Source organism: Daucus carota, chromosome 3 (genome assembly GCF_001625215.2).
Source record: "Daucus carota subsp. sativus chromosome 3, DH1 v3.0, whole genome shotgun sequence".
NCBI lineage: Eukaryota > Viridiplantae > Streptophyta > Magnoliopsida > Apiales > Apiaceae > Daucus > Daucus carota.
Window position 1 is genome coordinate 11,753,753 of NC_030383.2, and position 17,887 is coordinate 11,771,639.

The 17,887-nt window shown below is 35.0% G+C and overlaps 3 protein-coding genes across 3 annotated transcripts; 2 read left to right on the top strand and 1 right to left on the bottom strand.

Annotated features, from left to right (window-relative positions):
- The first annotated feature begins 469 nt into the window (after window positions 1-469).
- On the top strand, window positions 470-4,640 carry LOC108215082 (F-box protein At3g12350-like). Its single transcript, XM_017387420.2, has 2 exons — window positions 470-1,439; window positions 4,090-4,640. The coding sequence occupies exons 1-2, from the start codon at window positions 606-608 to the stop codon at window positions 4,528-4,530; spliced, it is 1,275 nt and encodes a 424-aa protein (XP_017242909.1). The 5' UTR covers window positions 470-605; the 3' UTR covers window positions 4,531-4,640.
- A 3,605-nt stretch (window positions 4,641-8,245) lies between these two features.
- On the top strand, window positions 8,246-10,335 carry LOC108211643 (U-box domain-containing protein 4). The gene is made up of 2 exons (XM_017383297.2): window positions 8,246-9,292; window positions 10,002-10,335. The coding sequence occupies exons 1-2, from the start codon at window positions 8,354-8,356 to the stop codon at window positions 10,083-10,085; spliced, it is 1,023 nt and encodes a 340-aa protein (XP_017238786.1). The 5' UTR covers window positions 8,246-8,353; the 3' UTR covers window positions 10,086-10,335.
- A 5,319-nt stretch (window positions 10,336-15,654) lies between these two features.
- LOC108210530 (probable strigolactone esterase DAD2) lies at window positions 15,655-17,311 on the bottom strand. The gene is made up of 2 exons (XM_017381858.2): window positions 16,867-17,311; window positions 15,655-16,270 (listed from the first exon to the last, which is right to left on the bottom strand). Exons 1-2 carry the CDS (start codon window positions 17,235-17,237, stop codon window positions 15,841-15,843), a joined length of 801 nt encoding a protein of 266 aa, XP_017237347.1. The 5' UTR covers window positions 17,238-17,311; the 3' UTR covers window positions 15,655-15,840.
- Window positions 17,312-17,887: the final 576 nt, after the last annotated feature.

Sequence of the window (17,887 nt, forward strand, 5' to 3'; positions counted from 1 at the left end):
ATAATTTTTTGCTAACCTATATTTTAGGTAAGCATTATTTTATTATATTTTAGGTAATCAATATAGGGATTACTTTTGGAGATGCTCTAATGATCTAATAATCACTTGATAATTTTTGGAACTAAGAATAAGCATTTTAATATCTAAGTGTTTAAACGAGTCCCTACTGGATTAAACATTTGAGTAAAGTTATACTCCCTCAGTTATATTTTTGACATGTATTTTTAGACTCCTATAAAATATAATATATTTTTTATATAAAAATTTTGAAAAAAAACTTTTGTGTTTCAATTTTTATCCAAAAAAATATTATTAAACTATATTTTATAAAAATGGAGCTAAGCAGTGAATATAAACAACGGAGGGAGTACTGGTTGAAACCAGAAAAAGTGGACACGTAAGCTTGTGAGCATCCGGCATCCCTGTAGCTTGCAGCTGGAGAAGTCTTAAGCGTGGCACGCAAATCATTCTAGTCATCTGCGTAAGGCCCAAACCAGGCCCATCTAAAATCTATGTTTTGACTGCTTAAACACCGCATTAACGCCGTCATTATACACACACATTTATAAAAATAAACCACCGGAATAACCTGCCGGAAAATCAAAATGAACCCCCCGAACGATACCGTTTCAATCCCATTCTCCGACTTCCCCGAAGACGTCCAACTCAGCATCCTCTCGTTCCTGACCCCATCAGAAATCACAGCTTTTTCCTGCACATCAAAACGATTCAACTCGCTCTTGAACACCGATTCAAAGCTATGGTTCTTTCTCTGTGACCGTAAGTTCGGCTCGAAAACTCAGATCAACAAATGGGGTTCAGGTAAAATTTCATATAAGCGCCTTTTCAAAGTTTTATCAGAGCTTGAGAATTTAATTGGGTTTTGGCGTAGAAGTGGTCCCAGCAAGAATGATGATGATGATTTTGTTACACCTCGGCTTTTGTGTTTTGATTGGGGCCCGTGTTATGTGATTGGGTCTAGGGTTTCGGGTTCGAAGAGTGGGGGTTATGATGTTGTGAAAGTGCCTTGTTTGTGGGTTTGTTTGGATTCCGAAGGCGAAAGGTTGAGTTTTCTTGATTTGAATTGTAAAGTCAGGGTTTTTGATGATTTGGGGTGTGTTGAGGATGAGTTGATTAGGGTTGGTGTTAATTTGACGGGGAGGTTTCATTTTGTTGTTGAGGAAAATGTGTGTTTTGACAAGGTTGGGGTAGTGGAGGATACAATGAGCGTGAGGGATAAGATGATTGGGAGTGTGGGGAATCAGTTGATGGCGGATATGTATCAGTATTTTGCGAATAGGACGAGTCCGGCAGGGGAGAGGTGGCTGAGGAGGCAGAAGCGGAAAGAGAAGGAGAGGAAGAAGTGGGAGCGGGAGCATTATGTCAAGATTGTTAATTGTTCACCTACGCCTTCACGACCTTTGCAGGGTCTTTGGAAGGTGATGTTCTTCAACTTATTGCAGCTTTTTTGTGTACATTTATTGAATTATAGCCGTGCTTTTGTAAGTTGAGCAATTATTTTGTAGTGACCTGGCTAAAATGTTGAGTGAATTTATTGATAACCCAAAATTACTGCTATATTAGTTTGTTTTATGATAGTGAGTGTAAGATTAGCTTAAAAAGATGCAACTTTAACCAAGTTAGATATTGCTGATTAGTTGGACTGACTTGTACAATCTCCTGGACATCGCTTAGTTAATGATTAGATAGAAAGGCCACTAGTATAGTGCATAGTAATCTAGGGTTTTTATTGTCTAAAACATGTTCGTCACATGCGAAAACTGTACCTATGGGTAACTGAATCAAATTAAACATTTAAATAATTACACTTCCGTTAAGTGTCAGTTAAATATTGCCAATATCAACCCCAGTTCAGTTGCCTCATCAACACGTGAGTCTAAGTTTAAACCCCTCCAACCGACTCAATCAAGACTAAAACTGACCCAAACCCTTACTTTTTTCTTCAAACAAGATAAGTTCATTAATGTTCACAAAAAAATCCACTGCCGGATATCAAATACAATCTAACCCAAGTTTTTACGTAGCAGCCAACCCTCTCTCTGCTCCTGATCTCTTTCTCTCTTCGAATTAACCCACAAATAAGGTAGTATATACATATTAAGTGACAGATCTTTCTTCATACCATCCTCCCCATCTCTATGGTTCCTATCGTTATATATGTATCCCCTGGTGTGGTAATCTGGATAGTGGCAGAGATTTTTCTGGTGGCAGATTTGTAAGGAAAGGAGAGTATGTTAGGGTTTTGGCCACATAAGATACTGATTGCTCAGATGTTGCGCTCCCACTCAACCACTGGTTACAACTCGCAGGACACGCTTCCATTTCCACTTCTTACGTCTCGTTCTGCCAAACACCTCTTCTCCACTAACAACAACAACAACCACTAATGCACGTGCTTCCCTCCACTTCTCAATCTTTACTCTCTCAATATGGATTCTCCAGCCACCATTTACGCACAAACATCTACTGCCACTTCGTCTCTGGTTGTCGCACAATCTCTGACGTTTGAAATTTCTTCTACCTGGAGGTATTGACGCAAGATGGTTGCTGAAATACTTTTGAAAGAGTGTGTGATGTTAATATAAAAAACTTGAACTTTAATTTGTTTTTTATGGGAGTTGTTGCTGTGTAAAATCTCCAATTTCTTTATTCTTTGGTAATTGATTTTTTTAAAAATATTTAACTTACTCATGTAACATATTGATTTCAAGGTATGTACATCTTTATATCCGGGTTTGAAGATGTATATTTGTTTGAGACGAGGTGATGAAATTGGAAGGATTCAGGGTAAATACCTATTTGTTTTTGGCTTTTGAAGATGGGTTGTTAAAGAGTATAGCAGTTTTCATTTGTTAAAGTCAGGTTGGGTGCTCTAAATGGTTTCATTAAATATTAATGAAACCGGCAAGCTTAATTTGATTTTGGCGTCATAGTGGCAACAGCAATCAGCAAGGATGATAGGCATAAGAATATTATGCCCGCGCTTGCTTTTTCTGTCGGCCTATGTTCTATACCCAGACCTAGGAAAGGTTCCAAAATCCAATATGTCTAGAGATTTTTTCAGAAACCGCAGGGTGGGTGTTTACATTTACTGTATCTGATATGTAATGTTGATATTTTTAATAATACAGGGTGTTGATAATGAATTAGTTTGTGTCAATGTATCTTAGTGGGGAATTGTCATGTCCAAAAAATTCCTTTTTTTTAGCCAACTGTTCATTGTGAAAAAATTGAAATTATGTACACTCGTGATTTTGATCTGGAGGGGAGAGGAGTTTGATGGGGGTTGTGGAGGCTGGTTTTTGGCTTTTCAATTTTCAGGAGTGTGGGAAACCAGTTTCTGTTAGACATGTATCAGTATGTTACAAATAGGACAAGTCCATGAGGAGAATGGTGATTGAGGAGACGGAGAGGGAAGGAGAATAGGTGGTCGAGTTGTGTTAAGTTTGGTGACTACAGGCCTTTGCAGGGTCGCAGAAAGGTTATGCCGTGTTTATCTATTGCAGCTGTCTGGTTTATTCTATACGATGTTAATAAAAAAAATTCTATTAAATCATAGTTTTGTTATAAATTGTTAGACGGTGAACTTGTAGTAGATCATGCTTGGTTGTAATGTTGAGTAAAATTTTTCTAAGATTTAGCACTATGACCAGAAAATATTACTTGTTTGTTTTATGATAATGAAGCATAAAATGTTACAATTGTTAAAAGATGTAAATCATTTCCTGCACATGTAGTTGATGATTGGATATGGATAGGCTCCTAGGGACCTAGATTTGATTTGAGATTGCAACTTATGTTAGCACATTTTTATTTTTTGTCCACATGTTCCCAAAGCTATGATTACTTCTCCTTCTATCAAACAAAGAATGCTCTCTTTTATGTAGGACCATAGGATTTTTCTTTTGAAACATGTGCCTGGTCAATATATGCAAGTAATTGGTGGTTGCTTGTACTGCCTTGTGGTGAAACTGTAAAGTGTATCTTAAAATGTAATGAAGAATGGTGGCTGTAATAGATTAATTAACTGTTTGCAGCTTATTTCATCTCTCCTACTTGTGTCTGCAGGGAATTTGTGATGACATGAAATTGGGTTTATATTTGGTTGCCTATGATGAAATTGGTGGTATTGCTTGCCGGAGGATTGAGGATTCATCTAAGCCTTTTTCAGGTTTTTTCCCAATGTTTTGGACATCAAATGCTACATTTATCGAGTCTCCATTATCTCCTGAAGAACAATACATATATGATAGTCGCACACATATTCGGCCACCTGAAGCATCATCAGATCACATACATGGTGATGAAGCAGTGTCGCGCATTTTATACATCAAATTAAGTTGTGACTTGGTTATTCCAGACTTCGCAGATGCTTATGTGAATACGCAGCAGGTGGAAGGAAGAATTTGGCAGTATGGTAATGGAACATTTGGTTTTGGGTTTCTCCGTGATGGTCACATTGTTGACCTGAAGCCTATTACAAGAAATGATAATAACATAGAAACTTAATGTTATATTGATGGGTAGTTTTCCTTAGATTTTATGTGTTTGGTTGTGGGACTTGCCACATTGGTGCTCAGATTCTTTATGCATGTTCAGTGAAATCAAATTATATGCAAGTGCAGACACTCATGAAAATTTAACACTTTTCACAGTTTCTGAAGTTAAACAGATTTGTTGCGTGTACACCCCCCCTTCCAGACACTCATGAAAATTTGACAGATCTGTTGTGCTTGCGAGCCTGAGGTGCACGCAAGCAATCTGCCAATAACACAAGATGCTATATCAAATCCACATCCTTTTATTCTACAGCGAGCCTCAACTCTGTATGAATTGCAGTTGGAAAATGTTTTAGATCAAAAACGAAACTTAAAAGTCCTCGTTGCAAGGAAGAAACTTTGCCTGAATTCTCTGTGGATTACACTTAGAAAATGTTTTATATCTGAACTAGTTGAGAAGCCGCGCGTTGCGGCGGCGTATAAAAATTATATTAATAATTTAATATAAATATTTGTAGAATGCAATAATTTTGTGGCTGTTTATAAAAAGTATATTAATGATTAAAAAATAATATTTGTAGGATAAAATAAAATTAATATTATAAAATTTTGATGTAATACCAATACTAATATATAAAATTGCAAAATTGGATTATAATTCATGTTGAAAAAATGAAAATAAATTTGTACACATAATTAACAATTTAAAGCACGACGAATCTTAATTTTATTTGTATTTTTTCTTTTTTTGAAAATTAAGTAATCATGTTCCTACATTGTCACATTCCTCCAAATTTTTTAGATTGATTGTGCACAAAAACATCTAGCTTAAATCCGCGAGATAACGGTCTATATCTACCCTTGCTTGTAACAACTTTTATTTTTTAATATTGTATAAACAGTCTTTACTTAAAAGTTGCTTAAACGGAACATACAGATAATGGATGAATAATATTTCCCTCTGTACAAAGTAAATCATATAAAAATTAACAACAAACATGTCCGATGAACAAAACAAATATTATAAAATAATGACCAACAAACATACATCACTAATAGTTAATTTATTGATATCATCCATCAATAATTCAATATCATGTCAAGACTATATTATTCTCCTGTGTATGGATTTGTCGACTCCCACGTAACGGTCTATAACTACCTTTATTTTTTTTAATACTGTATAAACAACCTTCACTCATCGTGGTAGAAGAACGGCACCACCGAGTTAGAAATCGAGCAAGAGGACTATCACCGGAGAGTGGATTGTGGTATTGAGAGAGAGTAGGTTGTGTTTAGATAATCCAGATGCCGGGGTATTTATAGGTGCAGAGAGACTTGTGTGCTACTATTTCCCTTAATTAAATAATCTGAAACAAAATCAGATTAAAAATTTCAAGCTGCTATATTCCATAAATAATCTGAAACAAAACCAGTTCTCCTTTTTATATAGAAATAAAATCAGATCAAAACTTTCAAGCTACTATATTCCATAAAGCTTCTCCCTTATATAGAAACAAAATCAGATTAAAACTTTCAAGTTACTATATTCCATAAATAATTTGAAACAAAATCAGACTCTGAAACTTGATTCTAATATATTCGAAACTAAAAGAGGTAGTTCTAATTTTTGATATTTTTCATCCAAAAATTCCAGAAAATTAGAAAAATAGAACGAAGCGATTTGAGAGGCGCCACCTACACGTCCCTCGCTCCTTTTTTATATAAGTATATTGATTGATGATTTGAACCTCAAGTCTTGATGGCAAGGAAGAAGCTTCATTTGTTAGTTACCGGAAATATTATTAGAAGCCTAACGAAAAAAGGCGCCAAAATTCCAGCTGGTCCAGAGAGAGTATATAATCCTGCTAATTTTTGTGTTTTATGGTTTGGGGTATGATCATGCTAATGATGATTATAAGCTGGTACTATTCAATCAGTCCTGCAATGAGTTTGACAAGAAGTTTATATCTATAATCTAATACTCCTAGACCTGCAATTTCTTGACATGAAATGTTAGAGTAGTTTGGAAAAACCAGGAGGGGAGAATTTGTCTGCTTTGCAGCTATGAAGTTATAGTGTCGAGGAATCATGGACCAAGTTGTTTTTTCTGGCCGGACATGTTGATTATTTTATGTCACTGTTTGATACTAATTAGTGATTAACGGTTAGCTGTTAATGGATCGAGTTAGATGTTTTGCCTAACTAATTGAAGTAACTCGCTTGACTAGTGAATTGAATTAATTATTTTGCGTGAAATTGTTTGATAAATAAATATTTGATTAATTTTTTTTTTATATCAACTAGATACAATGATCTGATCCAAAAAGCAACCAAACACTAAGGTTTCGTTCACTTGAAAGAAATGGAATGAGGGGAAAATGGAATGAAAATATATGGACAAGTTTTATGAAAAAGAAAAGAAAGTATGAGAAAATAATGATTAAAATATGAGTGAGTTAAAACTTTTAATTAAAAAGATGATATGAAAAGATGATGAACAAATGGGATGAAGATACCTTTTAAAACATGTGGATTAGATTTTTAAATAAAATAATTAATATCGAATGATTGAAGGAAAAATTGTAAATAATTTCACTGATCACGCACAATATATAACACAAATTCTATTACATTTTCCCTCATTATTCCTCTAAGTGAATACAATCTAATATTAGTGAATTCACGTGATCACACCTCTAATATAATCCAAATCTCTAATTTTCTCTCGATTGTAACTTGAAAGCTTTGACAGTCAAGCGATAGTAACCAAATGATTTTGCATCAATAAGGTGATGCTAAGCTTGTTTCATGAGAGCCTCGACTAAGAAGGGTCACGATAAGAAAAAATTCCTGGCATTCCCATGTTTTTTAGATATCTGGGTGAGTATAGTTATGGTGTCAAGGAATCCTTTCCAAGAAATGAGATTTCGCCGCAAATTTATCCGTCTCCAACTCCCTCAAGGTTCTAATCTCAAGAATCGGTATAATTTTCTTATCCACCGTTTACACCTACTACTTGCAATAATAGTTTTTTTTTTTTTTTTTTACAGGAATAAGGAATAGAGAGTTGGAAAAACCAGCTTCCTGACCGAGAATTTACTGCTGATAATAAAGAGGATAATAAATTAAATAATTTGTTGATACATGATTTTAATCAACTTGCACACTAGAGTTCTATATATAAATATGGTCAACCCGTCTTTACAAATAGACAAAAATCGACCCTTGCTTTAGGGAAGGCCCCGAATCTTACATAAGATTTCAATTTTTCTCCCTTCTCCGGAAACAGAAAAACTTTATTAAAAATTAAAACGCAAGAATACAGGGCAGGCTGCTTCAGGGCCTGTTTGGCAACGTCACAGAAGTACTTCTTTTCCAAAGAAGTTGACTTCTGCTTTTCTTGACCCGTTTGTGTAAAAAAGTAGAAGCACTTTTAAGAAGCTGAGAATGCTAGCTTCTCTCTCACAGCTTCTGCTTCTTTTCCAAACACTTTATTAACTTTTTTACTTCTCACTTCTACTCTACTTTTTTACTTTAAGTATGGAAGCACTTTTTTTAAGCTTGGCCAAACGGCCCCTCAGTCCAGAAAGCAACACACAGAAGCTTCCTAGCCCCACCCCCACGCGTTTAAAACCCGAGCTTTGACACGTGTCACTCTTCTCCGTACCATGCCACGTGTCACCCCTATCCCAAAACCTCTTTATAATTTTCCTACTCATTCTAAACCTCTCTCCATTATGCAACTAAAGTCAAAATCAAAAAGAGCTAAAATGACGTCATTTTAAGCAATCCAGAGGTTTAACTCGCCGGTAAATTAACTAACTCCGGCGATGGAGAAGAAAACTCAGGCCAACTATAGTTACTTACAACGAAGCTTCGGGAGTGTCAATAGCGCTAAGTCTACACCTTTCAGCGACTGCTCCGTCGACTCTTCTCCGAGGACTTATTCCGACGACTCCGACGATTGTATAATTAGTGATCTCGTTTCTTCTCTGCAGTCATCATCAATTGAAGAGCAGAAACAATCAGCGATGGAGCTCAGGCTCCTGGCGAAGCACAACTCCGATAATCGCTTCAAAATCGCACGCGCCGGCGCGATTAAGCCGTTGATTTCACTTACTTTGTCGCCTGATTCGCAGCTACAAGAGTACGGTGTCACGGCGATATTGAACTTATCTCTCTGCGACGACAACGCGAGACTGATGACGTCATCCGGAGTGATTAGTCCGCTAGTGAAAGCGTTGAGAAGCGGTAATCAAACGGCTAAGGAGAATGCGGCGTGCGCGTTATTGCGGTTATCGCAGTTCGAAGATAACAGAGTTTTGATCGGACGGTCAGGAGCGATGGAGCCGTTGGTGAAGCTTCTAGAAAGTGGAAATATTCGCGGGAAAAAGGATGCGTGTACGGCTTTATACTCGCTTTGTTCGATCAAGGAGAATAGAATTAGAGCGGTGGAGGCGGGGATTGTGAAGGTTTTGGTGGAACTTATGGCGGATTTCGGGTCGAATATGGTGGATAAGTGTGGATTTGTGATGAGTTTGTTGGTGGGAGAAGTGGAAGGTAGGCTTGCGGTGGTGGAAGAAGGCGGAATTCCGGTGTTGGTGGAGATAATCGAGGTCGGATCACAGCGTCAGAAGGAGATTGTGGTTGCGATATTGCTGGTTTTGTGTGAGGAGAGCTTGATGTATCGGAGGATGGTGGCCAGAGAGGGTGCTATTCCTCCGTTGATTGAGTTGTCGCAATGTGGAACCACTCGAGCTAAGCACAAGGTAAATTCAGTAAATTGGATGATGCATTTGAATTTTGAATGATCACAGATAGTTAGTCTGGTAAATAATTGGCAAGATTCAGTTCAATATTAGTGCTAATTAGTGTTCCCTAATCTAGATATTAGTGTCAAATAGTAACTTATTGTCGATTGTAAATTGGGTGGGAAACTATGATTAAAATATCTTGGTGTGGTAGGCTTGAAATCTCAGTGTTAAATGTACTATTTTTTATCATACATTAGGTAGTAAAACAATATATTGTCGCTGTAGGCTTTGAAGTATGAGAGCAACACTTATTGTAGGTTTGTGTAGTGACTTGATTGAATAAAAAAGTGAGCCAACATCAGATTAGAATATGAAACGCAATTTGGTCACTAGAAACAGACCAGAATATAAGATTATCAGTAGGTGACAATGAAATTTTGGGCTAATACCCCGACTTTCAATCTGGCGGTTCGTGGTAAATTTTGTAGCTTTATGCGATGAATTGGTAAATCCTAAATCCAGTTTTCCAATATGTAAAAAAATCGTAAATGGTTGTGTGCTGTGTGTTTAGGAGGTTGGTAAACACCAATAGTCTATCTTCTTTGTTTTGATTCTCCTTGTTTGATTGAATTATTAAAGGGAAGAAACAAAATAATGGAATATGTTTGTTAATGGAGGGGGGCTTGTCTGATGAGGGGTTTTGTGTCGTGTATTTACTTGACAGGCGGAAACACTGATTGAGCTTCTAAGGCGACCAAGATCCACCAATACATCTTCTACCAGCACGTCATCGGATGGGTCTCTCTGAATTTGCTTCGGTCTCATCGATGCAAATACAGACCCCGGTCCCCTGAATGGAGATGATGATGAAGAATCTACGTTCTGTTATACTATAAGAAGTTGTAGTAAGGATGTAAATATTTTTTTTTCTCATGCTTGTAAATGTGTAGGGCGGGAGAAGAATGGCTTCCAGTTTTTGACATATTAAATTGCAGTTTTGTTCTTTTTGCAAGATGTAAATAAGTTTTTGGTAATATTTTTTCTAAACTTGGAACGAATCAAGACTTTTCCGGTATACGTTACTTTGGGTGAAGTGATCAAGTACATGCTGCCGTTGGTCGTCAGAAACACTGTTAGATTATTTTTATTTGGATGGCATAATATGAGAAGAAGAGCATGATATTTTTGAAAATTCTGAAAGAAGAAGAATGTGTAAAAGAATGTTGAATAAAATATCTGAAATTTTATAAAGAAGACATAGACAAAATGACGAAAGAGTGAAAAGACATACTTCTAAAAAATAGACAAATGTCCGGAACGAGTAAAATTAATAATATATTTCTAAATATCGTCCAAATGAATAAAATTCAAGTCAAGCACAACAACACTAGAGGATGGGAATTTCATTCAAGTTGACACACGGTTAGATAATGTAAAGGACTTGCTTCCCAAAAGTGGCTACGCTTGGTTTGGTTTTTTATTATGAGAGTTTACATAATCTATGTCAAAGTAAATACTACTCCCTCCGTCCCTCCCATTTCTTATCAAATGGGTTGGGTACGGAGGTTAAGAAATATGTATAAAGTAATGGAAAAGAGAAAGAAAAATGGGTGAAGTGGTGGGACCTATTGATTTTTAATATATAAAAAGAAGATAGAGGAGTAAAAGTAGTATGAAAAAGAAAGAAAAGTGGAGAAGTAGTGGGACCCGTTGACTATTTTTGATAAGTTTTGAAAGGTAAAGAATTGGATGGGACATCCCAAAAAGGAAAGTGTAAAGAAATGGGTGGGACGGAGGGAGTACTAATTTCTAAGATTTTGGTATCATGGAGTTAAAGTTTCCCAAAAATATTTTTATATTAAGTATATGGAAGAGTAAACGAAAAGAAATCGATCGACAAAATGTTTTAGCTTAGACATCAGAATATGTAACGACTCACGCCACACTAAACAGTAATCTAAAATCGCGGTGGCGCATGTTTTGCATATGTGGTTTGCACTTTACGACTAATCAAAAAGTAAAAGAGAGGAAAGGTCTAAACTCAACACATCTTCTTCTCCACGAGTTTCATGAGCTAAATAACAATCATGCAAGTTGGTGTAACCTAATCTCAACCACAAGCTATTAATTAGTCTTCTCTTTTAGCGTATTATTATTGTGTGTGTTTATATGCTCGTCATTATTGGTAAAGTATTCTTTCCGGCTTCGCATCTTAAGTAATATTTGAAATTTTAATATAAATACTAAAATATAGAAGAATAATAATTGATATAATATTTTAATACTTGCAGTAAATCAAAATTTAGATTCTAAATCTTTAGTTAATATAAATTTTATAAAACAATAATTATATTTTTAAATATGAATTTTAACACTTTATAATACGTGTAATTTTATAAAAAAAATATGGATATAAATAATCAAAGATATTATTATCATTAAATGAAGATAGAAAAAAGTAGAAACTACATAAAAAATCACACTAGCTCTCTTAAAATCTTACTTCTCTCATCTCCGCTTCTGTTTCGTTACATCAGCAGAAAGACCTGAACCAGATTTTTACTAAAAAAAGCTTTGCTTTTTGCTAATTAAACAAGCACTTTTATCTTATCCGAAATGACTATTCTGGTTTTGTATTCTAAAATTTGGGCCCGAGAAAAATAAAGGCCTATTTTTGGGCCAAGCCTCTATCCCGACTGCCCAGTTTGGCAGATTCATGTCAGTTTTAATTAAGCGGAAGTTGATTTTGTGCGTAAATTATTATGGGGCTGTTTGGGTTAGCTTAAAATAAGTGACTTCTTGTTTAAATTAAAGAATTGGAGTAAAAGTGAGAAGTATATATAAGTTAATAAAGTGTTTGGAAAAGAAGCAGAAGTTGTGAGAGAAAAGCTAGCATTCTCGGTTTATTAAAAATGCTTCTGCTTATTTACACAAACGGGTCTAAAAAAAACAGAAGTCAGAAGCAGAAGCTGCTCCTGCGAAACAACAGGGCCATGGTTTGTATATTGTGTGGTCACCAATATATCTTAAACACTATGTTTGTATATTTAGCTGATTTGATTGATGTAATTTTTATATATGCAAAGAATTCATCATTATTACAATATATGAGGCGATCAAATAAATTATATTTATAAAATTTAATACTTAACATATAATCATAAACACATATTAAATAATTGAAATAATAAATCACATAGCAGCTCAACTCACCGTCTTTTACCGGCAAAACACATATTTTAAGATATGAATTTGTTTTCTTTTTCAATATAGTCCGTCAATTTTCTGTAACTTATATACATGAATTACATATCTTCTTGAAAGCAGAATCATCATTATTAAAATATATGAGGCAATCAAATAAATTACATTTATAAAATTTAATACTTAACATATACTCATGAACACATACTAAAAAGTCGAAATAATTAATCACATAGAAACTCAACTCACCGTCTTTCACAGACAAAACACATATTTTAAGATATGAATTTGTTTTCTTTTTCAATATGGTCCGTCAATTTTCAGTAACTTATATACATATACATGAATTATTGGAAGCAAGTTCTAGAATATCAAAATTCAATATCACAGTCATTTAATCATTTTAATCAGACAATGATTAGTTGTCTTAAATTTTTATTTGATAAATATGTGCATATAGTGTTAAAATATAGGTTGGCAACAGTTTTCTTGGAACAGTTGCAGTGATTTTACGGTTAGTTATAATTTATTTGTTTATCTTTTCGATATTTTACATTGCTTATTGTTTTGCCTCTGTGTTCATCAAATTACTTATCCTCCTTCAAATATCAAGTAGTAATTACATATCCCTCTTCGAGTAAAGTATGAAGTAGTTACTTATCCTTCTTCAAGTATCAAGTGATTCTGCATTACATATACACACTTTAGAGTTTAGACATAATATACATCTATACATAATATACATCTATACGTAGAAGTGTGAAAACGTGTGATTGGTTTGATTTTGATTTCCATAAAATGGATTTGGTTTGGATAAATGAACCAAAACCATTTCCAAACTATATATTAATAAATGTGTTTATGATTTTAGTTTAACTTATGGGTAACCTAGTTTAATAAGTAAAAACAAATATTATATGATGAACAAAAATTAATACACTCAAGTGACAATGTAATGAATAGTAAATATAACAATAACGTGTGTGGATGTATGAGTTGATATAGTGGTTCAAGCTCTTGTCTTCTCCAAAAAAGGTCATGAGTTCGAATCAAGTGTTTTCATGTGTTGTAACTAGCAAAAAAAAAAGAAAAAAGAACACAATGTGTGTGTGAAGAGTAATAAAAAATCTTAAAAATGAGACACAAATATAATTTGATCCATATTTTAAGAGAAATGTGAGATTAGAAACTAAACCAATTTTTTTTTTCTGAATGTGATTTCATATTGATCTAAATTTATAATTGTGATCGGTTTGAATTGGTCTAATAATTTTGCAACCATATTGCCACCTCTATCTATAGTCTATACCCATCAAATAATGTCTTGTATATAAAAAAAAAAACATTCCCTGTTTCTCCTAGTTTTAGTTACAAACACCAACTAAAAGCAGAACGTACCGTGAATCACTAAAGCATACAGTATAAATTTGAAGAAAAATACTACCTGCACAGAATTAAATACAAAAACATACTCAATTTTGTGCATACAGCACTCTTCAAATTTAAAAGTGGTTCTGCACCGTACCCCTAAACATGACTAGTCTCATTCGTGCTGTAATTTTAGAGCTCTGCATCACATGTCTCTTTTTAAACTGAGTCTGGTCTGTGGGACTACATATGTTAGTTGGAGATTGTCTTTTGCGGTAGCTTCGGTCAAGCTTGTATCGGCAAAAACCAGTATCGCAGCGCCTCTCTCTGAACTCTAGTTGTTGTTCCTCTTGCTTTGATAGTGTCATAGTGATGGATGTGTTCCACCGGTCGGCTGAAACTCTCCCGCATGTGAAGCTATCCCTTCCGACCAATGCCCGTCAGTTTTTTGAATTTTTCAGATCTGGTCCCCGACCCGGACATCTCTAGATTTTTTTTTTATCACATGATAAAAATAATTATTTTTAATTCTTTCAGAATTACAATTGTAAATTCATATTTTATTTAGAAATTTTTTAAAAACAAATGATTTTAACTCATTTATGATGTGCCCAAAAAAAAAGAGGAATTAATTATATTTGCCCTGGTAACATTATCATCATATTTTTGTTATTCAAAATTCATATTTTACCATCTTTTGATAAACTATAGTAATTTTAATTATTAAATTTATTATATTTTCTTGTTATTAAGGAATCGTATTTGTTTCAAGTAGCGTGTTTTTACAAGTTGGGATGTTTTCTTTTCGGACATTAAGATCTTATTGTCTAAATTTTCGGAGACATTTTCATGTCTTTCAGTTAGATGATGAGCTTTTTTTGAATGAAAGAAACTCCTCAAATTATTGGCTTATATCGATACGAGCAAGTGTATTTTCCGTAAAAAAAAAAAAATCAGCTTGACTTTTTGCAATTTATTTGGCCCGATCTGTGGACAAATTTCCGCACAGTACGAAACGAATGCAATCAAGTTGACATCCATGCTATGCAATGACAAAACAAAAAAGGACGAAACATCTTAGCTAAAACGACTGGAAATCACACATGACGAACAACTGTAATTTCCAGTGTAACACGAAATGGATAACACGAGATGTTTTCCCATATGCTTTGTTTTGTTATGTAAACCAAACGAACGGTAGTGGTTAAAATAAAACAAGAAAAAGCAGACGTGGTCACATGAAACTAAGAGCAAGTCCAACACTATGCTAAGAGGTTCCCTAAAAATATTATAAAATAATATGTCTTAGTGATTTAGCACAAGATTTAGCACATGAGCTCCAATAGTACTCCCTATATCCATTCCTTATTATTATAATAATATTAAATAGTGGAGGAAAGAGGGAAAAAAAGAGAGGGAAATGATGTGGAGGAGAGAGGGAATGAATATTTTAATGATAAAAATAGTTTAGAAGTGGCTAGCATATTCTAAAAATAGGGAAGGGGAGGCTTGTGCTAGTGATTTAGCACATCACTAGCATAGTGTTGGAGTGCAATTTTATCCCATATTCCCTATTTTTGAATTTAAGACTTGATTTAGCACACCTATTGGACTTGCTCTAACGCAATGTTCTCTTATCCTCTTTAGATATTGCAGTATGACATAGATAACTCCAAATTAAGTGGACACAAAACTTTCCCAACCGTTATTCGACACCTCTTCTCAGGACCACCAAACCCATAGCTGTTGTTACAAGACAAATTTATAATTATGTAAATAAAGAAAATCTCGAAATATTTACCGAATGATGCCTGAATAAAGTCTCGATAAATATTATCAACTATAGGCTGATTAAGTTTCGTGTAACTCGCTGTCTCATCATCATTCGGTACAATTTTGAAATATATTTAGGAATTTGTTCGTCGCTCTCATCATCATGCCTAGCCAAATATACAATGTATAGTGTGATTTGGTCAGATGAGCGGTATTAGTCACCGGGAAAGTGCCCGGAGCAGCTCGTGAGCCAGCAAACTGGGTGCACTCATGTGTGGCAAATGTCCTTCGATGTTCAACATCACCACCGTGTTCCGACCACCTAGGTGGTTTTTCAGATAGGCTGCGACGGAGGCTGGGACAGACACGTCTTTCGCGGTCTGAATTATGCAACATGGAACTTTAACCAAGCCCAGAACTCCCCTGAGGTCGCTGTTGAAAACAGTACGAGACACGAATAATGAAATATCGGGCCTCATGTTGAACAGTGTTCGGCTAAATTCACGAACAGCGGCAGGAACATCAGCTCCGACTGCCAGTGGAGCGAAGCCGTTCACCCAGGCCTCGTAGTTCGCCTCCATTGCTGAGAACACCTTGTCTATTTCACCTTGCTCGAACCCACCATGGTACTCTGGATCATTCAAAAACCTACAAGAACTCACAAATTTAACGAAGGTCTCATAAATTTGATTTACTTGCATACCGACATACATACAAAGACATAAAAACACACACCAAAAACACAAAACAGACATACTATAACACACAGACCAGATCAAACACGGAGACAGAAGACAGTACGAACAAAGAGACAGAAAAACACACTACTCAGAAACCTAATTACTGAAGATTTCTGGTATCAAATTGAGTAGTAAATATGTTTGGACTTTGCTTTCATGAAATCAAATTCAACTCTCTTTCACCCAACTTGTCAAATTAAGTCGATATCAAGAACAACAATATCAAACTTACTAAGTCAAAATTACATCACCCATTAAAAAAAATTCCAATTATAGAACCTCAAATGACCCCAATTCCACTCCATTTCAGTATAACCGCAATAACAACACACATCAAATCATAAAGCAAAACCCAAAAAAATACCATAGAAACACCAAAAAAATATAAAAATGACTAACATGTACACTTGGGTGAGAACCTTAAACTGCGAGAACTAAACGTTCTGCAAATTCTGTTCTGCAGAACGTTTAGTTCTCGGTTCTCACCCACGTGTAAGGGTGTACCTGGGAGAAGCACCAATAAGTATGAGCTTAGCGAAAAGCTCGGGCCTCCGAATGGCAGCAAGAATACCAATCATAGCAGAAACAGAGTGACCCACATAAAAGCAACGATCAACACCCAGGAAATCAAGAATGCTGAGGAGATCATCCACGTAAGCATCGAGTGAAGTGTAGCGACGGAAATCAAAGTAATCAGGATTGACACTTCCAGCACAGACTAAATCATAGAGAATGACTTTGTAAGAAGGTAAGAAATAAGGTAAAATGCGATTCCAAGCGGATTGATCGGTGCCGAAACCGTGGGCGAGGAAGAGGACCCGACGGCCGGATCCGATGACCCGGACGTTGAGAGCGTCTAAGAGAGTTTGACCCATTTGGTTTGGCGAGAAGATGGAGCGGGGAGTTGTGGAAAATGTGGGTATTCGTTGTATAAATTACATTATCCTAAAGCTTTTTGGTGGTCTGCTATTTATATTGCTATTATTCATGGGGTAGTGATAAGACAAATTTGTTGTGACCACACTCAGCATTTTCTCTATTTTAAATTATTGTTTTCTTGTAGCGATTAGATTTTTCGTATTTAACTTCTCTTTTTTAACTGAAGCCGTGGTTTGTTTGTGTTTTTACGCTATAGAAGTGACAGTGATGATCGGCGAAGGAGGAAAATTCTGTTGAGGTTCAGGAGCCAAGTCGGTTATAATTAATCTTTATTTTGTAGAGTATATTATTGTTATTTAAAATTATCTTAAATACAATATATTAGTTTAATATTACAATAAATGATATAAAATTCTATTACAATTCTTGTAAGTTTAATATATATTTATTAGTTAACTAAAATCTTATATGACTTTTCAAGACAAAAGTTAAAAGAATATGTAAAACGATTACACGAGTGAAATATTTTTCTTGGCTAAAATTTTAATCAACTTCCTGCTATTAATTAAATATGTTAAACATATCAGATATATTATCATATTCAAATGATATAACTTATTTATACTAATTTAAAATAATTAACGAC

What these genes read in the sequence shown, in the direction of transcription:
- LOC108210530 (XM_017381858.2), bottom strand. Translation starts at nt 17,237, where the DNA reads ATGGGTCAAACTCTCTTAGACGCTCTCAACGTCCGGGTCATCGGATCC. An exon ending in CTTATTGGTGCTTCTCCCAG is followed by an intron (nt 16,271 to 16,866) that starts GTACACCCTTAC and finishes GAGTTCTTGTAG; the next exon opens with GTTTTTGAATGATCCAGAGT.
- LOC108211643 (XM_017383297.2), top strand. Translation starts at nt 8,354, where the DNA reads ATGGAGAAGAAAACTCAGGCCAACTATAGTTACTTACAACGAAGCTTC. An exon ending in CCACTCGAGCTAAGCACAAG is followed by an intron (nt 9,293 to 10,001) that starts GTAAATTCAGTA and finishes TTTACTTGACAG; the next exon opens with GCGGAAACACTGATTGAGCT.
- LOC108215082 (XM_017387420.2), top strand. Translation starts at nt 606, where the DNA reads ATGAACCCCCCGAACGATACCGTTTCAATCCCATTCTCCGACTTCCCC. An exon ending in CTTTGCAGGGTCTTTGGAAG is followed by an intron (nt 1,440 to 4,089) that starts GTGATGTTCTTC and finishes TTGTGTCTGCAG; the next exon opens with GGAATTTGTGATGACATGAA.